The 25422-nt window shown below is 49.1% G+C and overlaps 1 protein-coding gene across 4 annotated transcripts in view; it reads left to right on the top strand.

Moving 5' to 3' along the window:
• LOC135911258 (proton-coupled folate transporter-like) overlaps positions 1-25422 on the top strand; it is a 116000-nt gene that overhangs the window by 28392 nt on the left and 62186 nt on the right. For all 4 annotated transcript variants that reach the window (XM_065443454.1, XM_065443456.1, XM_065443458.1 and 1 more), the window contains exons 2-4: positions 897-1118; positions 16315-16525; positions 18975-19165. In XM_065443454.1, the coding sequence (XP_065299526.1) occupies positions 1003-1118; positions 16315-16525; positions 18975-19165 (518 nt within the window). In that variant the 5' untranslated portion in view covers positions 897-1002. The remainder of the gene's footprint in view (positions 1-896; positions 1119-16314; positions 16526-18974; positions 19166-25422) is intronic.

The following is a 25422-nucleotide window of genomic DNA, read 5'->3' as shown; positions in this document are numbered from 1 at the left end:
TCTCCGAGAAACTGTTAATGCGATACTTCGGACCATATCGAGTATTGCAGCGCCTCAGTGATGTAACCTACGAGGTCATTCCCGGTAATCCCAACTGTACGCGGCGCCGCACACACCGTCCTGAACTTGTGCATGTTGTGCGCTTGAAGCGGTATGTGAGCGAATGACTATGCTAGCGGCCTTTACTTTCCGCAAGTGACATTTCTTGTTTAGCATCGGGCCGATGCTCTCGTAGGGAGAGACAAACGACGCGTGCATTCTATGCAGACGACGACGACGATGGGAGCACTGACTCCGCCTATAGTGGGTCAGAGTGAGATCGGTTGAAGAACGTCCCCCTGTGTTCTGTCCGCGTTGTACCGCGGACAGAAAACACACACACACACGCACACACATATATATATATATATATATATATATATATATATATATATACATATATATATATATATATATATATATATATATATATATATATATATATATTGGTGTCCTTGTTTGTTGGCTTTTATGATATTACTATATATATGCCGAGTGGGCAATTTGGGCCACTGGGTACAAAACAACTAGCTGCTATCCGGCCTAGATGACAACTTCGGCACTGTCATACGTGCAACTGGGCACGTGTCACTGGGCGCGACAACCATCAGTGATTGCCTTCGTCCTAACAAGGAGAAGAGGCAGTACTCATGTCGTCACATACGGCTGCTACCTCGCTGATTCAAACAAGCTTCGCGCCATTTAGATGCCTTGCCAACATTGCTTTCGATCTCGGTGGTTTCTCTCTGTCTCTCTCTAGGGTATGTTTAACGCTCCACAAACTTAACGTAGGTCCCCAAAAGCGTCATCAGTGCCGCTAATGAGTGCGTTCTTGTGGAAACCTTTGTGTGGTGCAGCGATGCGCTCAATCGGCGTGCTGCTGGCCCCAGAGGAGGAGGCGGGTGGCCGGTGATCGGAGGCGCACGGGCCCGGTGGCGTAGCGCCGTCATCGTGGGCCCGCCGATGCCGATGAAAGCGACACGCGCGACGGCCAGCGCGACACGAGACGAAGACGAGGCCTCGTGCAGCAGCACGGCACCCGTGCTGCTATACCGCACGGTCAGCGAGGACCGCAACAGGTGAGAAACAGAAAAAGAAAGCACGCCATAGATTATAGAGAAACATACCTACGTATACCTCTATGTTTCCCTATCAATTGGTGGCGTCCAGAGCATGGCTTCCATGGCGTATTGCCGGCTGTGCAATTGCTTGACACGTGCAATAAGTAAAAGCATAGCCGTTGATACGGGTGTCTGTTACTCCGCGGGAACAATCGCTGGGGACACCACCTATATGGGAGACTATTACACGGAGCATGAAAAACTGTGCTTTAATAAGAAGCATTCTTAGCCTCTTACCAGGTATTTTGCGATAAGATGGCCTAGGCTCATTTGAGATCTTTTCAATTTTCAATTGAAAGAAAAATTGCGTGTCCAATGGCTGAATTTGAACCGCTGTCCCTTGGCGTAATGACAAGATGCACCAAGCATTACGCAGTCATTTGTTCTTGTAAGTGTTGTAGTTTTTTGCGTGTTGTCTTTATTATATGTTGTTGTACGGTAGTGTTGCCCTTGTATGGCAAGAACAGATAATATAGTGTGTACAAATCTCTCGTGAACATGCGGAAGGCTCGTAGCGTTTTATTTATGAACGTCCAACTGTTAAGAATACAAGCGATCTACAAAGAAGTTCATCCTCAGCACTTTGGTTTTTTATTCCATCTCCAAGTTGGTTGACGTTCTCCACAAAATGAGCGTTAACTGAGCCTGTCTGCGAGTTGGAGTTCAGAATACCAATCCGTGACCTCCATACGCTGTGAAGACCGGTACGCTCAGACAATACAGGGCAGTTTCTGCTTTTACAGGGAGAAATATAGCCGCTGAGCATTCATTGGAAGATTCTTCTGGAATGTTGTGTGAATGCCATCCCAACAGAAGGCAAGTGTCGCAGCAGTAAACGAAAACATGTTCTATCGTTTCCGCATTCCGGCACAGAAGGCAAATTCCTCGAACAACAGAATATTGTGACACGCTGACGAAAAAGATGTTCTAATCATCGTCGGAAGAACACGATGTTCTGGGTTTCACGCGCTGGCTACCATCTTGTCAGTTGATATAGTTATTGTAAATATTCTGTAAATACACGCGTGACTGTTTTTAACCCCATAACATTATGGTGGAGGTTGCGGGATCATTATCAAGACGGATTTACGCAGCGGGCGCTCCTTGGCTGCATCTACAATGCCAGCTCAAGGTGAGGATGCTTCGGGCCCGGCGGCACCCACGCCCACCGTCATTCTAGCACAACCCCGCGACCCAGGAACCTTTTCTGGCACCAACGACATTGATGTTGAAGACTGGCTTCAGCTATATGAGCGAGTGGGTGCCAGCAACCACTGCGACCAGACCATCATGCTCGCGAATCTGGTATTTTACCTCGTGGGCATGGCACGCGTCTGGTTTCAGACCCACGAGGAGGAAGTTACCAGCTGGGACGTCTGTAAACAGAAACTCAAAGATTTGTTTGGCAAGCCATTTGGACGTCAGGGCGCCACCCAAAAGGACCTCGCTTCGCGTGTCTAGACGTGCACAGAATCCTATCTCACTTACATCCAGGACGTGCTCGCTCTGTGCCGCAAAGTGGATCCGAAGATTTCCGAACCAGATAAGGTTGCACATGTCATTAAGGGCATAGCAGATGATGCCTTCTCTCTCCTTGTCTACAAGAATTCTTCCACTGCGCAAGCCATCATTACCGAATGCCGGCGGTTTGAAGAAGCCAAGAGTCGCCGCATTGCCCAACCATTTCCCCGCCTTCCCAAGACGGCTGCTACGTCCACCTGCGAAGACCTCCGCAGTCCGCCCACACCCAATCGCTCTGATGGCATCCTCCGTGTCATCCGACGTGGAATAGAAGCCGCATCTCCTGTCACGACCCCAACCCATGGCCCCGACAATTGCTAGGCGACCGTATCATTGATACAATCCGTCGGGCGCCAAGAATTTGCCAACGTTGGCTTGACCAACGTCTGCTCAGTTGATCGGCCTGACTACACTCCGTCCAGCACTGTCATACGTACCCGCAGCCTGAATGCCCCAACGCGGTATCGCAACCCGGCCGAATGGCGTACTCCAGACGACCGGCCTATATGCTTCACTTGTGGCCGTATCGGCCATATTTCACGTCACTGCCGGTCTTCGTAAAATTCGACCCCTGGTCCTACCACCCATCCCACGGCCCTCATGCTGGTCCCCGGTTCGCCCCACAAACGCAGCCAGCGAATTCTGGCGACACTTCTCGTCCTACCCGCTCTAGCCGCTTTCCTTCGCCACGTCGCCGCTTCTCCCGATCGCTCCCGTCTCGCCGATCACCGTCCCCTAGTTCCTTCCGGCGCACCCTTCCGGAAAACTAACGGGTGCAGCACCTGGAGGTGATGCTGCCAAACCGACCCGACGCAAAAATCCTCTTTTGACCTTCCCCACACATCGGAACCTCATTAACGTGAACGTGGATGGTGCACGTGTTACGGCTCTGATTCACACTGGCGCGCACGAATCTGTGATGAATGCTCAGCTTCGGAGTCGTCTCAAGAAAGTCCTCACTCCTGCCCCTTCGCCTGTGGTCCGAGTCGCCGACGGTGGGACACCAGCGGTTATTGGCATGTGTCCGGCTTGCGTAAGTTTCGCCGGACATCATACTTCTGTTTTATTTTATGTACTAGAGCACTGCCCTCACGACCTCATCCTGGGCCTTGGCTTTCTGTCTACACATTCCGCTTTGATAGACTGTTCTGCTGGTGTTGTGCAACTCACTCTACCTGCTGCTATTGACCCTCCCGATAGTGCTCCGATGCGGCTATGTTCCATAGAGCATATTCGCTTCCCTCACCGTGCCGTTACCTACATAGGTGTCTCCCCCGTTTCACCTGTCCCAGACGGGGACTACATCGTATCCGCTAATCCGGACGTCCAGCTCTCGCATAACGTCGCTTTCTTTCACAGCGTCGTTACCATTTCAGACAATACATCCTGCCTTCCGCTAGTGAACTTTGGACTCTGTACACGAGTACTGTCGAGCGGAATATCCCTGGCGCAAATAACGTCAGCCAGAGACTGCCACATTTCGGCTTTAACTTGTGACAGCTCCTCGTGTTCAACGCTTGCTTCGCCCCCTCTCTCTTCAGATTTGAATGCCCTAACAAAAATGATTGCTCCCGACCTTCCTCCCCAGCGTGCTCAGGAACTACGTTGCCTCCTTGCCTCATACTGGGACATATTCGACCTTGGAGAACGCCCTCTAGGACAAACATCTTTCGTAAAACATCGAACAAACACCGGTGATGCGAGCCCGATCCATCGGCGACTCTCCCGCGTCTCGCCTACGGAGCGACATATCCTCCAACACGAAGTTGACAAGATGCTTTCACGAGACATCATCGAACCTTCTTGCAGCCCATGGGCATCCCGTGTTGTGCTAGTTAAAAAGAAGGAGAACAGTTGGCGAGCTTGCGTCGATTATCGACACCTCAACAAGGTAACAAAGAAAGACGTCTATCTGCTACCACGCATTGACGATGCCCTGGATTGCCTGCATAGAGCACAATATTTTTCGTCAATCGACCTTCGCTCCGGATATGGCAAATTGCCGTCGATCACATGGACCGCGAGAAGACAGCTTTTGTTACTCCCGATGGCCTGTATCAGTTCAAAGTGATGCCTTTCGGTTTATGTGATCCCCGGCCACATCTGAACGAATGATGGACGCCCTCCTACACGGTTTCAAGTGGTCCATCTGCCTCTGTTACCTGGACGACGTGATCGTTTTTTCTCCGACTTTTGCGACACACCTCGAGCGCCTGTCGACGATCCTATCTGTTTTCCGTCAGGCGGGGCTACAACTAAATTCGTCCAAGTGCCACTTCGGTCATCGTGAAATTTCTGAGCTTGGGGATCTTGTTGATTCTCCTGATGTACGCCCTGATCACGATAAAATACGGGCAGCTAGTCAAAGACTTTCCCGTGCCAACATGTTCCAAGGATGTTCGCAGCTTCTAGGGAATTTGCTACTACTTCCGTCGGTTCGTCCGAAACTTTGCGAACGTTGCGCGCCCTCTTACTCAGCTCCTCAAGAAAGACGCCGCATTCATTTGGGGCCCTGAGCAAGCTGGTGCTTTCACCGAGCTGATTAGGCTGCTTGCGTCCCCGCCCATTCTCGCTCAATTTGACGCGTCAGCTCCAACCGAAGTCCGTACCGATGCCAATAGCCACGGTATTGGAGCTATCTTGGCACAGAAACAACAAGGACGAGAACGTATTATTGCCTACGCCAGCCGCCTTCTTTCCTCTGTGGAGAGCAATTATTCTATCACTGAACGCGAGTGTCTGGCTCTCGTTTGGGCAGTGGGTAAATTCCGCCCCTATTTGTACGGCTGCCAATTAACAGTCATCCCTGATCACCATGCTCTGTGTTGGCTTTCGTCCCTCAAAGATCCTTCAGGGCGTCTTGGCCGCTGGGCTCTGCGCCTCCAAGAATACAGCTATTCCGTTGTATACAAGACCGGCCGGTTACATAAAGATGCGGACTGCTTGTTGCGCCATCCTGTCGACCCTCCTGACGTTTCTGCGGCCGGCATACTTGTCCCCTTTCTCTCTGGCTACTTTTCGCGATATTGGAGCCGAACAACTTCGGGACCCCTTCTTGCAACACCTTATTCAAAGGCTCACTTCAGCGACGCCCGATACTTCCCTTCGTATGTGTGAACTTCAAGATGGTATATTGTACCGCTCTAACATACGCCCGGACGGCCCTGCTCGACTCTTCGTTGTGCTTGAGCATCTGCGTCAGACTGTTCTCGCCCCGCTTCATGATGTACCGACTGCAGGTCACCTTGGCGTGTCACGGACTTATGACCGCGTTCGTCGGCGCTTCTTTTAGCCTGGTCTATTCCGTGACGTCTGCCGTTATGACGCTGTGTGTGATCTCTGTCAAGGACGCAAAAAGGTGACCACACTCCCTGCTGGTCGCCTTCAACCACTTAACGTACCATCAGAACCATTCTTCCGTGTAGGTGTTGATCTGTTAGGCCCTTTCCCTACGTCTGCTTCGGGGAACAAGTGGATTGCTGTAGCAACAGACTACGCCACTCGATATGCAATCACACCGGCTCTTCCGACACACTGTGCAACCGATATCGCCGACTTTCTCCTAGAAAACGTCATCCTTCACCAGGGCGCCCGTCGACAGCTCCTCACCGACCGAGGCCGCTACTTTCTTTCTAAAGTTGTCAATGACATTCTACATTCGTGCGCGGCTAAACACAGACTTGCTACTGATTACCAACCACAAACTAACGGTCTAATCTAGCGCCTTAACCGCACCCTTACTGACGTGCTGTCCATGTATGTCTCTGACGACCATCGCAACTGGGACGTTGCGCTGCCGTTCGTTACTTTCGCCTATAATTCGCCTCGCCATGATACCGCCGGCTTCTCTCCATTCTTCCTCTTGTTTGGCTGGGACCCTACGTTACCTTTTTACACCGTTCTGCCTCCTAGTCTGAATTCCACATCTGAGTACGCCCGTGAAGCTATCCTCAAAGCACAAGAAGCACGCCATATTGCTCGACGTCGACTTGTAGAGTCGCAGGACAATCAGCGGCGCTTATATACCACCAGCCATCGTGACGTCCATTACGCACCGGGCGCCCTGGTTCTCCTTTGGTCACCGTAGCGACGCGTTGGCCTCTCGGAGAGGTTACTTTCGCACTACTCCGGCCCTTACCGTGTCTTGCGTCAAGTAACTGACGTCACGTACGAAATCGCCCCTCTTGAGCCAACCGTGGCTCAGCATCGCTCCGACGCGGTCCACGTCACGCATCTTAAGTTGTATCACTCGCCCGCCTCCTAACTAGCACCGAGTCGGTGCTTCAGCCGCCGCGGGTCATGTGACACGCCGACGAAGAAGATGTTTTAATCATCGTCAGGAGAAGACGATGTTCTGGATTTCGCGCGCTGGCTACCATCTTGTCAGCTGATATAATTATTGCAAACTGTTTTAACCCCGTAACAATATATTTCTACCCTGACTAAGGCGAAAACATGTTTGTGGTTCGAGAAATATGTCTGTCGGCAGTTTACATGGTTGTAATTAAAAAAAAGTCAAGGGCGCTTAGGTATTGCTACCTGGATGAATGCGAAACCATTTCGACTTCTTTCCGATGATGAGTCCTTTTACCAAACGTAATAGTATCGTTTTCACGTTCCCTTGTACCATTCCTAGCGTCACGCGCCTCGGCCTCGTTCGCGTACTTGCGTGGACGTACAAAGTAGCCAGGTGTACCTACTGACTGAACTCGAAGTCGAAGGTTCGTCCATGTGAGCACACGACGGAACTCACCGAAATCACCGCACCGACTGGCAGCGCCGCGACGCGCGGCGCTATATATAGACCGGCCACCGGCGCGGTCTATGTGGCCACGTGACTTTCTGTAACATCTCCTTCGAAGGTCCTTCCATCATGGTGCACGACAGGACTCACTCCAATCACAGGATTGGCAGTGGGCGAGTGCCGTCAGCGCCTTCACAGAGAGAGGGGCAGTATGGGAGCACTGACGCGATGAGCGGCATCGGAGCCTAGTGCAAGAAGGCGACGACCAACGCGCGAGCAGTGGCACGACCGCGTCTCTGAGATTACGCGACTTTTTGTACCATCTCCGGCCACGCCACCGCACTTTAGCTTCACGAGCCATATAATGCTTCCACATTAATAAATCCTTCGACCCCTGCAGGCACTAATCTGTTTTTGATGACGGTCACTCTGTCTATTTCGAAAGAAAATACAGAGTACACTTTATGCGCAATATATAGGCCACCGAATATGAATGCCAGTGCATTTCTAGATGAGCTGTATACTTTTTTCTATAAGTACATGAATGAGAAGCACTTCATTATTGCGGGGGATCTTAACATAGACATTATGAAAGAGACAAAAAGTATCCCTGCTAATTACCTCAATTTGCCGCATTCCGCTTCCCTGAATGCGGAATGTTTTGAAACCGCACAATAGACCATGATGGACGCCGTAGGGAAGGGGGTGGGGCTCCGGATTATTTGTCACCGCCTGGGATTCTTTTGCACCGAAATAGAAGTTCACGAATAATTCCTGCATTTAATTTTCATCGAAATGCACCCGCCGCTACTGGGAATCGAACTCGTGACCCCATGCTCAGCAGCCGAACGCCACTCCAAGGCGGCAGGTCGGGCTTCATCTGGGAAATGAATCTGTTGAAGGCGATAATGTTGACCTGGTCCATTAGCAGGCGCTTGCTGGTTACGCTTATTACGCACACAATAGAAAATCTGATTAGATATAGGAGTCCAGAACTGAATAAGAATTGTGACCCTATACGAACGCGTAACATCAGCACCCACGCCATGGCACCGCGCACCGAACGCTAAATAAAGAGGAATCGGTCAGCATGAGGGAAATACAAAATGGCCCGTATCCGAATTTGCACATCCACAATAAAATGCATCTTACGGCATATCCTCCTCGCTGCCCTTGGTGCGCAGCTAAAGCCACCCTATACCATATCACGTGGGGCACGTCAGGCCATCACTGTCGTACCCCCCATCCAACACCCGACAGCGGAGCGATGGGAGGAACTGCTGGTCAGTGAGAGCCTAGACGATCAGCTGAGTTTGATTGACCGAGCCCGCAGAGCGGGCAGCCGCAAGCGGAGCCCTGCACTGAGGACCTCGCACCGCAAGGCAAGGGCCTCCTACCACTCGGACTCTCTCCACAGCAATTTTACTGCCAATAAATACGTTTTCACCACCACCACCATGACACCGCACAACTTTGCACCAGCAAAGCAACAAGCACACGGTTGCTTAGCATTATTTCAAAATGAGTGCTTTTTCGACTAAAGTTTTCACAAGAGTTCTGAAAAAGATTGACCGTAATAGGCCAGCGTTCAACACGCTGCCCTATGACGCTGGAAACAATGACATAACACGCAGAAGGATATTCGCGCTCTCTTCTCAATAGCTCTCTCCCTCTCTAATTTGCTAACATTTCGTAACTAAACGGTCTGTTTTGCTTTTTATGGTACTTTAATTAAACAATTTAGTTACACAGAGACGTTCTGGCGCTCTTTTTGGTTCTTAGTAACTGAATTTTCTTTTTTTTTTGCTGATATCCAGGGCATACTCTTTGATAAGATTTCACAAATTTTGCTTTGGGATATAGAGATTCCAGCCGTAGAGGGGAATCCTGGGGAGGTGCGTGGTTTTTCGGGATGGTTCTGACATCATCATCATTAACTGGTCGTCGGACAGTCGCTTTCATGCTCCTTTGTCATGCGGTATTCATCATGCTCATGCCTTCGAGTACGGGCCATCGTCGACCTTCCACCTTCGCCATCGGATTGCCGTCATACACTCGTCACCATCCCATTGTCATCATAACGTCATTGCCATGTCACGCTGTCGCCATTTTACCATCGTCGTTATTTCCGAATCGTCAGACAACCTTTGTCGCTCCATCAACGCCATTGCTTCCTCGTCATGCCGCCATGACCGTGGGCTTGTGCCATACCGAAGTACGCCGATGTCGGAGGCAGTGAATGTCCCAAACTGCCGAAGCAACGGGTGTCTCTGAATTACCTCTGCAGATTTGAAATACCCCACCCGCCGTGGTTGCTCAGTGGCTATGGTGTTGGGCTGCTGAGCACGAGGTCGCGGGATCGAATCCCGGCCATGGCGGCCGCATTTCGATGGGGGCGAAATGCGAAAACACCCGTGTGCTTAGATTTAGGTGCACGTTAAAGAACCCCAGGTGGTCGAAATTTCCGGAGTCCTCCACTACGGCGTGCCTCATAATCAGAAAGTGGTTTTGGCACGTTAAACCCCATAATTTAATTTTTAATTTAGATTTGAAATAAACTTCACTTCGGCAATACGGTGTGTCGCAACATTGCTTGAATGTTAACCGCATTACCATCGATAGGCATCGTGAGGTGGGTTCTGCAGTAATATTTTTTTTACTATTGTTTAACTAAAGAATAAGTAAATAACAAACTGAGGCACACATATGTATACGTGCCGAAGGATAGCACAAACGGATGACATCGAATAACGAATTCATTCAACGGAACGCAGAAGGGTAGAAAACCTGGCGCATTGTACATGACAAGGGCAGAGAAGGTGAGGAAGGATGGCCGATCGCAGTTGCGTGGGAATGGCGACATGTTTAGTCGATTGAAGGCGAGCGTCAGTGGCGCAAACTGATGCACGTGAATAACTGAGAACGTGTAATACTCGAACGTATGTTCAATGTGTCCGACCAGTTATTAGTTCAACGGGAAGCAACGAATGAGTCTTCGAAGCGTGCAAAACTGCTCAAGCATGATTTTCAGTGGCAGATACTTCTCGTGTCCATTAAATGCAAAGCGTGTTGGCGCGGCATGTCATCTTTTTATGTTCCTTCACTTTGTCGTTGTCCTTAGCGATGTGTCGGCCTGAGAAGTCAATAAGGACACTCTGAACGTTTACAAAAGGCGAGTACAGATAATCACTCAGAAATAATGACAGAGACGATGGTGCGGTCCTCACGTCACTCCTTATTTCTGCACGCACCTGCCGTCCACATAGCGATGTTTCACCAGCGATCACTGAACGACGAAAGGACAAGTGTTTGATTTTCATGACGTGAAGTCTTTGGCGCAGGAGCAACGATAGGACACGATAAAATTCGATGAATCGTGGTTTATCCTTTGCGCATCGGTCGGTGTGAAATACTAACCGTCGTCCCGGGTCGGATGTTTACGACTGCTTTGGAGATAAGAGGATATACTCGCTTTTATGGGTCATTCGTGTACTGATGATGTCACCTGCATAGGTGGCGAAGCGTCTATATACTTCTAATGCTAATTCGAAGTAGCAGCAGCGTTGGTGCCGCTTCCCTGAATTATTAAATGCCAGTATTCGCTGATTCTGGTGGGCGCACTCCCTTCGAATTGGGCAAGACAGCAACTGATTTCTGCGAGTATTCCATAATAGTAGATTCGTCTTGTGATTTTTCTGGGGTATGGTCAATTTGTCATTGTGGGCCGATGGCGAAGTGCGCTGAAGTGGAGGTTCGGTCTAGCTTTCTGTGAAAGGCAATCCGATGCTACCCTGTCCGCTCGCCCCCCCCCCCCCCCCTAAAATATGCCGGAACGCTTTTTCTTTCTATACTTCTTCATGACATTTTTTTATTGTTGCTCTCCACCAAATTGTGTTGTCTACTTGCATTTTATTGTCACAGTATCTTGGGTAGAAGTATTTACGTCAACCAGTACAAAGGTTCTGTACCTGTTCCTCGGCACTATAATAGTCATTTTATTAATTTTTATAGATTACAGACTATAGATTGTGCTTCGTTGACATTAGGAGACCGAACTCTGTTAGCTATGACGTGACTAGTGGAATTCCTCAATGATCCGTTCTTGGCCGTCTTGCCTTCTTAGTGTACATAAATGACATTTCATCAGCTATTCAACACTCTTCATTCCTTTTATTTGCTGACTTCTGCTGAGCTATTTGCTGAGCAATTTGAGACCCATCAGTGTTGACGACTGCATTAGCCTCCAGGAATACATACCTCCATTTTCAAACTGGTGCAGAGACAATAAGCTGCTCTTAAGTGCTTCCAAAACCATGGTATTAGGTTATACGCGGAAAACACACCATGTGCGATTTTCATACACCCTTGGGGATGCTCCACTTGTCCACTTAATAATAATAATATTTGGGGTTTTACGTGCCAAAACCACTTTCTGATTATGAGGCACGCCGTAGTGGAGGACTCCAGAAATTTTGACCACCTGGGGTTCTTTAACGTGCACCCAAATCTAAGCACAGGGGTGTTTTCGCATTTCGCCCCCATCGAAATGCGGCCGCCGTGGCCGGGATTTGATCCCGCGACCTCGTGCTTAGCAGCCCAACACCATAGCCACTGAGCAGCCACGGCGGGTAACCACTTGTCCACTTGTCCGCCGAAGTCTACCAGGCAGCATTTCGCGTTTTCTGCGTGGCTTTGTTCCATTCGAGACGTTTCTATGACTTGACTCCAAAAAACAGATAATTATTCTGCCTGTATTGACACATGTTAGAGTTTATTTCCTGTCTTTTGTATATATTTAGATAACCATGCTGTGTGATAACCTTGCATTTACGCCACCTCCTCATTTTCTGTTTCTTTTACATTATAGCGTAAGCATTCTTTGATGAGCTCCCCAGCCCTATCACGCGAAAAATGTAATGCCCTGTAGCTGCACAAAACTGCGCAATTTGCTAATTTAAGGCAGTTAATTGCTATGATACAGTAAATTTCCATGATTTGTATCTTTTAAACACTAAGGAACAATTTAAAAGGACACTAAAGGTTAATATTAAGTCAACTTGGACTGTTGAAATACCATCCCAGAAACCTCGAAACGCTTGTTTCATGCGAAGAAGAGGCCTATGTTAATATAAAATGCGTTCTGAAGCGTCCGCGTACCTCTAGCACAGTTCAATTTGTCCGCCCTCCGATCGAGGAGTGGTGACGTCATGGTCTCATAGTGACGTTGCGCCGTTGGTGAGTAAAACGGCACCCGCATACGGCACTACGGTTTTTCTGCGCAAAAGGCAAACGTGCAGCCAGAAAAAGAGCCAAGACAGAGCCGACAGCAGTGCGAAAGCGGAACTATGGTGGCTAGCGGAAGGGAAAGCGCATGACGATAAGCTGGTTCTTTATTTTATGAAGTCAACTTTGACGCTCGTTGCAATGAACGACCCTGACAACGACACATTGGCTCGCGATGCTGGGCTCGACTTCAGCGATTTAGGCACTGGTGAACGTGACCTGCTGCTGAGGGCTCGCACTGCCGGCGTCGTCGCGTCCTACTACGACGCCAACTGTACGCCATAGCTGTACATATTCGTTCATTTGTAGCTTTTCCTTCGTGAAAACCAAATGCCGCACTCACGCCCCGTCTTCGACCTGCCGTTCTTGCGTTTCGGAGAATTCTGGCAAGACCGACGGAACAGCGCTACAGGAAAGCATTGCTTTGAAAGGCACTCCACACGACTTCAGTAAGGCGGCGTTGAACTCGTAATCCTCTGGACGAGAGTGCAACGAGCACACCATGCGATTTTTCGGCTCTTTGCCAACGCGCTGTGGCAGAGGTACGGCACTTAACAACTTCGAGCGGAGAGGTTCACTCGTTGGCACACAGTGATAAGTAACGTTGTATTAACCGCTGCAACTGCCCTTGGCCAATTTCTGCGGACCGTTCGCGCATCCCACGACATCACATGGACGTGTCATTCTCGCTGCTTGTTCGAAATGCATGTTTCGCGAGCCAGCAGAAGCAGCACAGCACGACGCGATAACGAAACAACTGAAACTCCAAAGCGCGCGCGGCGCATAGTCGAGCGCGCAGAGCCGAGCGAAAACGGAACCTTTCGACCACCCATACTACTGAAGGGTAACGTCAAAATGTTATTTTTTTTTAGATTCAAACAGAAGTAGACAAGTAGCATTGGGGGTGGGAGAACTTGAAATTTGTGTTGGCACAACTGAATTGTGGGGTTGGGCCAACTTGAAATTTTGGGGTGGTCCTGCTTAAATTCGTGAGTGGGCAAGCTTGAGATTTTTAGGTGGCCCAATCTCCAATTAAACGCTGCTGAGCGCACTTCGAGTTATGAACACCTCGCGGGCAAGCGAGCGCATTGAGACGCTTGGTGCGTTTTCATTGGGCCTTACCGAGGCGCAGCGAGAATTCTGGCCAGAGCTTGCGTGGGCAAGGAACGCGCGAATAACGCGCGCGCACGAGATCGACAGCGAGAGAGAGAGAGAAAGAGAGAAGTAATAGAGTTTCACATTAGTATGATTAGAGGGAAATCTGGCACTGCGATCGTTCAACGATCATGAGAATGATGGGAAGTACAGGCTACGGAGTGGCAGTCTGTTCACTGGCGAACTAGTCTATACGTATTTTTTGGCAGTTTTGGCTTCGCTCCAAGCGCAATTGCTATAACCTGCAGTGGGACAGTGCAACGAAAAGCTCTCTGCCTTTGTTCTGCTGCTCGAAGTGGAGGTAGCGCGCTGGGCCAGCGCCTGGGACGATGTTTGGGTCGCTGTGTGGTGTCGAAGCCCTGACGAGAAAGCGACGACATCGTAAACGTTGAAAGAACATGTTTTCAACGTTTGGACCTTGGTTTTTAAAGTCTGCTAGATTGGTGCTGTAGCGTTGCGTACTTTATGAAACTTCAGAATAGGAAAAAGAAGGCATTACTGATGCAAGACATAGACAGTTGTACTTCTAGTGGCTTGACAATCTAATTTTATTGAGGGCTTCATTATGGATTGCGCGTTTACGTGCTCATTGAAATGCGTGTTTTCGGACTTTGAGAACACAAACTTACTTGTGGTGGGAAAGGTTGCTGCTTCTTGGCTGTGGTCTAGTGTTGCAAAATGGGTAAGTGCAAAGCCACGCCGCAACGCTTTGGAACCGGGACGTCAATATAAAATATTATGAACCATACTCAACCGTCCTAGCTACAAGCGTCCTAGCTACAAGCGTCCTAGCTAGCACTGCAGCACATTTAAGCACATCTGCTGTGCTTAAATGTACTTGAAGACATTCAGCAATCGTGGCAGCCGACGCAGCCTTTCGAAAGAGCGAGAGATTTCGCAAGTGCCTGTCGTCTGCGAGAAAAGTCTCGCATTTGCAGCGAGCAAGCATCGTAGCAGACGACACTTGTAGCATTCCTCTCAAGGGCGCAACACTTTCTCACAATACGACATTTTTATTTCCATAAATACTTGATGAGTATGTTTATATAGGTACATGCGCGATTGTTATTGCTGTTGTAAAAATAAGTAAATAACTATTCTCGGGCGCTAAATCGGGAAGAGAATCGCAAAAGAATGCATACCCTGGTGTGCCCTGGTGGCAAACCATAGTAAACCGTGCTCCAATCTCAAAGTCATACCAAGTTTATGTAACGTGTCGTGCATTATATAAGACACTGCGGAAATAAAATTAGATTTTACGCGATAATAACTGAGTATAGATCAGTTTACTGCGCCGCACGCAAATGCCACTAGTCTAAAGATCGAAGTCAATTCTCATGTAGGTTGAGGCAACGCTCATGAGAACCTCCGTAGACACTAGCGCCACATTTCCCTCTGCGGTATTTATTTAGAAACTCTATGCAGAGAAGTGGTTCTTTACAGTTCTTTATGAAGAAGGGGAAGGTTAGCACTGTGACATGGCGCCGCGGCGATGCACTCTCCCCTCACGCGCCGCCAGCTGGTGTTCCGGTTTGACCGCTCGGCTCCGTCGAAGCGCGCTTGTGCCCGGCGTTTCGGCTCAATTGGTACGACGGCATTGAAGAAGCCGGATGGGGCGAAAAAAATCTGCCATTTTTCTACTAAAGTCTAAGCATTCCTTGCCACCGGAAAGGCCATGGGTGCGCATAAGCTAGGAAACGCAAGTAGAAAAAGCTAACTAAGAACGAAGTGACAGCCGAGCCGCACAACCCTCACGCATTAGCAGACGATTCTCTTTAGGTGCATCAGTACGAAGGCTCCGTAGCTGTTCCTGAGCACAATAATCAACATTTCATTGATTAATTGATTGAGTGATTGATTGTTATCTTTATTATTATTATTCGGACTCTCAATTTTGCATTATCACTACGTTGTTGTTTATTAAGTAGCTGCTTATCCAGCTCTTTCTTGCTTATTCTATTTTATTATATTTCTTTATCTCATAACCCCTAGCCATAGCTTTACATTTTTACCTTCTTTGTATATGTTTTTTAACATTTATCGTGTGTTTGTTGTGCGCTTAGTTTTTATACATCGCTGCCGCATAAAGAGCCTTTTGTATGTACGTTATGTAAAACTGGTCTTCCCGACCTTCGTATGTTGTACATAGCGTAGTTGTTTTATGTGATGAAACGATATCGTCTTCGCTTAGTCATGCTACAACCTGTATATAGTGTCATAATCAGCTAACGTATGTGAAAGTGCTATGTCAAGTGTGCCAGTATCAAGAATGAGGAATCATTTTCTTTGTTTCCAAATGGAAAAACACATTTTGTAAATAACGCAGAAGGGGGCCGCAGATCAGGACTGGTAGCTTTTTCCTGTGCAGTGCAATAAATTTTCTCTACTGTTTGGTTGTAACGGGTGCCCAGAGTGAGTCTGTCTTGTTTTCGCCCGTTCCATTCCGGCCAGGTGTGGCGACGATGCCATTGCTGCCTCGGCACCAGGAGCTGCAGCGGCGCCGGAAGTGGGCGGCGGCAGCTGCTTGGCGTGCAGTAATGGAGCCACCCTGGTCGCCGTCCAGCTGAGCGACGTCTGGACCGCGCTGGCCAAGAGCCAGGCGCTGTGCATCTTCCTCGTCGCCTACACGCTCTCCTACGCCATGAGGCTGCTCATCACGCAGGTGCGAACGGTTGCCATTTGCCCAAGTTTCCCAGATGAAAATAAGTTTCGACGTAGCGCCATTCTTTCATGTACCCGCCGCCGTCCTCCTGACACCCTTGTGCACTCTTGCCGATGCGTGATTGGCTTAGTGTTGTCACGTGGCATAGAAAATTATATTGTAAGGAACCGCTTGATTCCAGCCGAGCTCGTGATACAAGGATCAAGCTGTGCTGCTGGTGATGATATATACACGTGAACAAGGTGTACAATCGATGATGATGTGTGGAGGTGATCAAGTTGAAAGTCAGGCCTGTGATTCGCTCTTGCTGTGGAAGCGGCCGCCTGGCCGCGCGGAAGTATTATTAATGGCGTCGAGTATATGGTTTTAGGCGTCAGACATGCACTATCTCTGTCCCACGGCAACGGCGATCGGACGGCGTTCTAAGAGGCGGGACGCGGTGATTGACAGGTGCTGTCTACTGAGTGACCGTGTAAGGTCCAATAAAACGCGTGAGAAATTTTTCGCACAAGCCGGTAACGCGTACAGGAGTCCAAAGAAGAACTTGGTTTAAAAGCTGTTTATTTTTTTTATTTTTTCACGTAGCATGGATCACGCTAGCATGCGCACGAATAAGGATTTACAGCAAGTAATACAGAGATACAGATGGTACTGATAATGAATGTGGTGCGACACAAACTAGAAGACAGTTCTTTTTGCATGTGTGTTAAAGGTCTGGGACCTTTTGGTGGTGCAGCTTACTTTTGGGGGTGCAACTTACTTTGGACCAAACACACGGACACAACGTCGCCGCACGGCATATGAGCCTGCTGTTGGGTATCGAATAATTGCGTGTTATTGTTACGTGCAGTACTCTAGGGTAGAAGCTCGGGCGCGGCGGTCGTAGTTCATAACGGCGGTATTTGCGCATCACGCGAATCTAGGAGAAAGGACAGAGAGCACCAACTTTCAAACGATATTTAATTGCAGACGAGCATGATTTATAGGCGGAGAAAAGAGAAAAACAAGGGGTTACCCAGAGCCAGTGTATCGTCGATAAGTCAGATCACTTGTTTAACACGTGCCCACGATTGCCCTGTGCGCCCAGCCAAGCATTCACGCTCCAGCAGTGAGGGAACAATGGATGGAGTGCTTGCGCAGCAGTCCCCTAACTTGTAAATATCCTCCGCTTCTATTATTTCTCGGGTTAGCTACGAATCATGCCTTGCCCACGCACTGATAAAGGACCGAAATCACGGCAATGAATGCCAAAATGGCCTTGCACAGCATTACACACATTGTATAATTACGGAGACATTATATATGCGCGAACTTGTCTTCGTTCTCGATCAAGCACAGATCACATTTCGTCCCGTGTGAACGGCGGTCGCTTATGCGATCTCAGTGAAGTGCAGTAAGACTTATGTCGGCCAGACTGGCAGCAATGACCACCTGCGCGAGCACCGAAACAACGCGTATAATGCAGGGGCATCTAGGCATTTACTGCCGTTATTGTGGGCATGCGCTTCTTCTCTATCAGTGAGTGGTTTCGGCAATGCATGGGTTTCTTAAACGTGCACCTGAATCTAAGTACGCGGGTGTTTTCGCATTTCGCCCCCATCAAAATGCGGCCGCCGTGGCCGGGATTCGATCCCGCGAACACGTGCTTAACAGCCCAACACCATAGCCACTACGCAACCACGGCGGGTCGAGGTAAATTAATGGCACCGTATTACACCTTACAAGTGGCGTCTTACTGTGTAAAAAAATGACACCATTTGCATCTTAACCTGTCTCCCAAAACAACTATTTTCCGCGTGTGTGGGGGCGGGGGATGCGTACGTGCGTACGTGTGTGTGTGTTTGCAGTTTCGCGCTTGCTATTTTCCTGTAAAGAATTCCGTGTCAAGAATACACGCACATGCCGTTCGTGATCTACGAATACCAACGGCAGGCAGTGTTAATGGAAGTAAAGGCATGGGACATACATGACGATCATTGTTGGGACACATGATAAGCTCCAAAGGGTGCAAAGTATTCCCAAGTGCATTTTCTTAAAGTGTTTTCTTTACACATGGTGAGAAAAAGAGGTGAAAGGTAGTCAACGAATAGCACTGAGTGAAACGGCACGAAACCGAGGTGGAGAAAATAGGGCGGGGAATAAGTGTCCTAATTCGGTAAAGCAGGGGGAAGGCGGGAGATTGAAATTCAAGGCGATGAGCAAAACGAGAACAAGGTGAAAGCAGGAGCCAACGTTTCACTTGTCGAAACGTTGGCTCCTGCTTTCACCTTGTTCTCGTTTTGCTCATTGTCCTAATTCTGTCTTGTCCTTTAGTCAAATGTCAACTCCACGCCATATACCACGTTAATTATTCGAGTCTCGCCAGAAATCACAGCTATAAACCAAACTACCGTCTATGAATCTGTTAATAGGAGGCTTTCTTCCCTTCACATAACGTGGGGCGATGCAGGACCTCCTGCTGACAAAGACGTGCCTGTATAACTTGGGCTTGGAGCCCTCGCTGTGCGCCAACTTCAGCAACTACTCGGATACGAAGAACGCCATCGAACGGGTGGCCAACAACTACTCGCTCTTCATCCTGCTCGTGCAGCTCACACCCGCCGCGCTCCTCTCCATCTTCCTCGGGCCCTGGTGCGACAAGTGAGTCCACGAATATGTGTAGGCGTAGCCTCCTACATCTGCGCCTGGCGGATGACCGCAAAAAGCCGTCGCTTATGGAAGCGCCACTTACGTAACGTTAGAATTAACGTGTATAGGGTAGCGACAACCCTAGGCGACCATGGTACGGCGTTGCCGCAGAGTAGCGGCAGCAGACGACCAAAGTTGTTTGCACACTTCTCATAATAATGGTTTTGAGTGGCGGTTGTGAGCGGTTCCAGTAGAGTGGCCTAGCCAGAAATCCCATAAAACCCCTTAAACTTCGTAAAGTAGCGACACTCTCGTTTCTCCTCTCTTTCAAGCTTCCTCCTCAACCATGGTGCCGCCTACACTGCTCGAGCGCAGCAAGGGCGCCAACATGCGCTCCTCGCCACTCGTAGACGCTACTCGAGCAAAAATGGCGTTGATGCATGGCGCGAGGGCCCACGTGATGCTATTAGGCCAATAGCGACGCGGCGTCGGCCTCGGCCAGAGCGCGCGCGGAGGAGGCGGCATTCTTCAAAGCGTGACATTATTTAAGAAATTTAAGGAGCTTGAAAATTCGAACGTAAGTGGCACCTCCAGCAGAAGTTCCAACAGCGCCTGCTTTTTATTGCTTCGCTATAGCTTCGCTAATAATTCGGCAAGCACAAGTATGATGCTGCTCTTTTATTAGTGCAAATGTTTTTTTTTTGCCAGCAGCGAGCACCAAAAACGAAAAATGTGCTTAAAACCGCGATACGTAAGGGGCGCCAACACCAAACCTCAAACGACGGCCGCTTCCCATTGGTTCGCCGATCATCTGGCAGGCACAGAAGTTATACAGTAGGTTATAGTGTAGGGCACGACAGAGAAAGCCAAACGGAAAACTGGAGGGATAACAAAACAAACCGTTCGCCAGTTTCGCCGAATGGGCCAACTACTGAAAGCTGCAGCAAGATTTAGCGTTGCCCTGAAGCGCCTCAAACTGTGTCCTAACAATGCGCGAGGGCAACATGCTGGCGTGACGGAGCACATGAGGCAACTTCTGGCACGCAGCAAAAACAGCGCCACGGCAGCGGTATAGTTCCCCACGCAGTCCTCCAATGTGTTCCCATCAGTTGTTTCGACGTAGTCCCCAGAATTGTTGCGGGCTCCCCAATTCTCCACATAGTTACTTGTTCGCACCCGTAAAATGCCTGTTCCCATTCGTTCGTTCATCTATGTATGTCAACTACGCACCCGGCTTCGCGCTTACGACTCAAGGGTGCACTCGCGTTCCCAGCAATCTCTTCGCGCAGAGGAACTCTACGGTGCCCTGTGTATTTGTCTTTGTCGCCGTGCATCTAAAATAGACTTCTTAGCTCGTTTATCTTTCTCCCGCGGTATTCGCGAGTTCCTGAAATAAAGATCATGCAAAACAAGTCAGGGGCGTATATAAGGAAGTAGAGCGCTAGCATAGCATGCGAGAGTTACAGGGATTGATACCAAGCACCTCCACCGGAGCACTTTTCTTTCTTTTGCAGCATGGGAAAAAGGGATTAATGTGGAGGTTAATGCCCCCAAACTCGATAGTGGGTTCTCAAGAACAGTGGACAGTTCCGGAATAATTTTGTGCATCTGAGGTTCTTGCATTCAACTTCGACTCCCACCCAATGGCGTGGGTTAAAGTACCCTAATTAACTCTACCTTAATTACCTGTGCATTAATTAACTTCGCCTTATTGAACACCGAAGGCCATGAGTTCGACTCCCACCAAAGTTCCTGGGTGCGAGTGCTTTAATTAAGTCCAATTTTTTAAACTGTGCTTTCATAAACACCAAACTTCGTAGGGTCGAGTTACACCAAAAGATCAAAGATTCGTAGCCTTCTTGGAGCATGGCGTACTCATGCCAACACCGGATTATCCGCCATAAGAGCCACGTAATTATCTCGCCTAAGAAAATGTGGTGCAACGCATCCTGCGTTGACGGTCGATGGTAACGCGTCTAGATTGTATTACTTTAGCGACAAAACGCAATGCGATCGCCGGAACGAGTTATGCATCAGGCGCTTACTGCAGCGGGACTAATCTATCGCGTTTCCCTATGACAGTTGTTGAATCTAGCACAAAGGCTGCCACCGCGATACCGGCGTGTAACCTCCGAAGTAGACAAAACAAATAAAGTAAGAAGCGTGCACACATGCATACATACCACCTGTAAACTACATGAAGCACCCTAAGAATGCTACCACATTAAAGCTTTTGCTGAACCACCCCAACAGGCTGCGTTTGAAACGTTAGAGTACAAACTTGGCCTTTGTGTCGCTGGCGGGGCTTGGGAGAACCAGCGAGCCAAATTATTTTTTTGTTGCGTGTTTTTCCCTCAACAAAGACGTTTTTCATTTGCGTGGCACCAAACCCTTAACACCTTTTCCCACCCCAAGTCTGTCCTGCCCATATTAATGCCACGCACGTTGCTTTGCCGAGATTCGACTCCGCAGCCGGAATCAAAGTGACACCGAGTCGAACAGGCTCCACTATTATCAACTACCTCCAGCGCTAGTTCGCCGTGCGGCTAATTACGCACTCCACGCAGAGAATCCATATACAGCTGCATGTAATCACGGTTTCACCAGTAGTGGGCTCACAATATACACCGCAAGGTGTTTGAACCCGCCACCTCCCATATTCGAAGGAAGAAGCGTCTATCGCATCTTGTCACGAAGCTGGTTATCACATCAGAGTCCGTGGAGGTATATGTGCCTGTCGGTGGCTTCGTTGCGTCGTAAATTGCGTCAACACAAACGCCGTAGTGGAAATGATCTGAGAGCTTTGCAGGACAACCTGCACAGTTGCTCCTGTGCAGTGATTGGAGACGTGGGAGGGCCGGACACAACGTGTTGCTGTTTCAATGCGATTATAATTTTATTGTGAATATGTATTGGCATGTATGGCTCCCTGTTTTTCTGTCTGTGTCTCTACCGTTTTCTCGCCAATTTGGATCACTGGATAATCTATCGTCTAGTGGTTCATAACATCCTGCTACTGTGTGATATCAGTGAACCAGATTCGAAGGCGATCGTAGGACCAACTTGGATCACGGGAATCTGACATTGCATATGTGCCGTATTTCCGCCACTTATGTCACTGAGCGTGTGCGACAACTTGCCCGCCGCCGTTCAAGGCACCTCGTTCATACCAACTTCGATTACTGGGCCCGTGAAAGTAGGCACATGCCACACTTCCACGACCCTCATGGGTTTCACTTTGGGTCGGCAGATACGTCCAACTGTGTGTGCCGCACTGTTAATTTGGGCATTGAATCCTAGCGTGCCTTCTCCATCCGCAGAGCCTACGTTCATTTTATGTTTTATTCTCTTTGTTTTAAGCAGAAACTTCTGTGTTCCCCCTTGGCGTCACAAAGTCGAGTGGCTCAACGCACTTCCAATTCAGCGCTCGTGTTTGGTGTCCGGACTCCGCGCCGAGCCGTCGTCCGTTCCCGCGATTTTAAAATCGCACAGCGAGAGTGCGTGTGTCTGGGTGCAGCTTCTTGTTTCAGCCGTTCGAACTTAAGCGTTGAACAGCTGCATGCGTTTTGTGCCAAGCATTGTAAAGAAACCAAAAGTAAGAATGCGTGTATTTCCAGGGCACAACTGAAATTACGGAGGCGGCTAAAGAGTCTTAGGAAAAGAAAATTTTTGCTCCAATTCGCATAGTGAGAAGTTAATTTCCGGTTTGTCCTCTGAAATTAGGAATCAAGTGGGCATAGACAAGACACGTTACTATGGGAAATCAGTACCTAGTTTTATTACAGCATGACTGGAAAAGTTTGAAGAACTACTTCGCCTAAATCCTTGTACTGGGACCTTCGAAATGACCGCGGATCAGGCAACTGATTTTGAAATAATATCCAAGTCATTTACCGACAACTTCAAATCTGTTTTCCCTAAATATTATGGTGCCCTCCTTTTTTTATGTCTCCTTGCCACGTATGCCAGGCCTCATAATCTCAGAACGAGGTATCTTCAACATGCTGTCACAAACTGAATGTAAAGAAGTCAACGAGGCCAGACAACAACCAAATTCGTTTCTTCAAAAACATGTCGAGTGGTGTCTAAATATTTGCACGTTTTAGTTAATAAATCTTTATGCGACGGTAAACTATCGAATGACTGGGTGACAGCCAGAATCAAACCCTTAGGTAAAAGTGGAAGGAGAAACAACATTAACATCTATCGCCCGATTTCATTAACGTCCACAACTTGCAAAATACTCGAACACAGTATACATGATCAAATGGTAAATTTCCTTGATAACCACGATTTTTGAGCCAAACATCAACACGATTTTAGAAAAAGATTCTCCACTTGCATTCAGCTGATAGAAACAAATAACCATTTTGCAACATCAATTAACCATGCTACTGAAATTGATGCTGTTGCTAAGAAATTTATTAGCAACGGGCGCAGGCGAATGGGTAGCAGTCACAACTATTCGGTCAAGGACAGCAATCACGAGCTCATATCGGTAGCGATGGTGCTGTGGCGCAGGCAGGCTACTCTTCTTCGTTACAATCCCCCTCCGCAGAAAAAGGCGCCATCCTTGCGGCTTACGACGAAGAGGTTAGAATTGGATCGTAGTATGGGGGGGCTTAATGCGAGGGACGTGGACAAGTTCGCGACCGCGATGGCGTAGGTCCGTCGATTGCGTGAGGGGCTCTACGACGTAATTGACGGAGGACGTTTGCTCCAGGACGCGGTAGGGTTCTAGGTATTTTGCGACAAGTTTTATGGAGAGGCGGGGTGTCGTAGCGGGTACCCGAAGGCATAGAAAAGAGCCAGGAGAAAAAGTTGGTGCAGAACGGTCGGCAAGTTTACGGGATTGCTGCTGCCGCTGGTCCTCGGTGGAAAAACAGCGGGCAAGCTGGCGACATTTTTCGGCATGACGAGCAGCTTCAGATAGCCGAGTACTTTCGGACGCGTCAGTTGTATATGAAAGAATTGTATCGACAGTAGTAGAAGGTTCTTGTCCGTATAGGAGAAAGCAAGGGGACAATCCTGTAGTTGCTTCGGCCGCAGCATTTTACGCATACGTCACGAAAGGGAGAACTTCGTTCCAGTTTGAATGATCAGAGGCGACTTGTATCGAGAGCATGTCGTCAAGAGTACGGTTGAAGCGCTTGGTCATGCCGTTAGTTTGCGGATGGTACGCTGTACTGGTGCGGTGGACGATTCGGCATTCGTCGAGTGGTGCCTTCAAAGCATAGGAAAAAAAGGCGTGGCCTCTATCGCTCAGAAGTTCGCGAGGGGCACCATGGCGAAAAACGAAATGTCGTAACAGAAACGTTGCAACGTTGCGAGCGGTGGAAGTCGGTAGAGTTTTTTCAGGATAGTGGGTCAAGTGATCCGCTGCAACAATAATCCAGCGGTTGCCTGCTGCAGTGGAGGGTTCCGTATACCAACACGATCAAAGGGCCGACTAGGGCACGGGAGGGGTTGTGACGGGTAGACTTGTCCGGGAGGTAATTTTCGGCGTTGACACTCAGCATAGGAGCGATTGAACTTTCGGACGTAGTTATACATGCCGCGCCAATAAAATCGGATGCGTAGTCGAGCATAGGTCTTGAAGAGGCCGGCATGCGCGCACTGAGGGTCTGCGTGGAAAGCGACGCATATAAGGTCACGGAGATGGCGGGGTATCTCAAGCAGCCACTTGCGACCGTCAGAGAGGTAATTACGACGATAAAGAAGGCCGTCGCGAATGCAGAAGTGGGTAGCCCGGCGGCGAAGAGCGCGAGATGGTGAAGAGGTGGATGGATCAGAAAGGATGCTGATGAGAGCGCTGATCCAGGGATCCTTGCGCTGCTCCGATGGCATGTTGCACAGTGCATAACATGTAAGTGTAGGCTCAACGGCAGATAGGCAAGTGCAGTCAGCGGAGACTGGTGAACGAGAAAGGGCGTCAGCGCCCGTGTGTTTGCGGCCCGAACGGTCGAGAACGGGGATGTCGTACTCTTGTAGCTTAAGGCCCAGCGAGCAAGTCGGCCAGATGGGTCCTTAAGGGTAGACAGCCAACAAAGGGCTTGATGGTCAGTGACAGAATCGAAAGGGTGACCATACAAATAAGGACGGAATTTCCCAAGGGCCCAAATAATGGCTAAACACTCTTTCTCTGTAGCATAGGCCTTTGTTAGAGTTCGGCTCGCGTAGGCAACGACATATTCATCAAACCCTGCTCTTCGTTGGGCGAGTACGGCGCCGAGTCCGACGCCGCTAGCATCGGTGTGGACCTCTGTGAG

Source organism: Dermacentor albipictus, chromosome 9, assembly GCF_038994185.2.
Source record: "Dermacentor albipictus isolate Rhodes 1998 colony chromosome 9, USDA_Dalb.pri_finalv2, whole genome shotgun sequence".
Taxonomy (NCBI): domain Eukaryota; kingdom Metazoa; phylum Arthropoda; class Arachnida; order Ixodida; family Ixodidae; genus Dermacentor; species Dermacentor albipictus.
The sequence above is the reverse complement of the archived record's forward strand: the minus strand, read 5'-3'. Positions and strand labels throughout refer to the sequence as shown.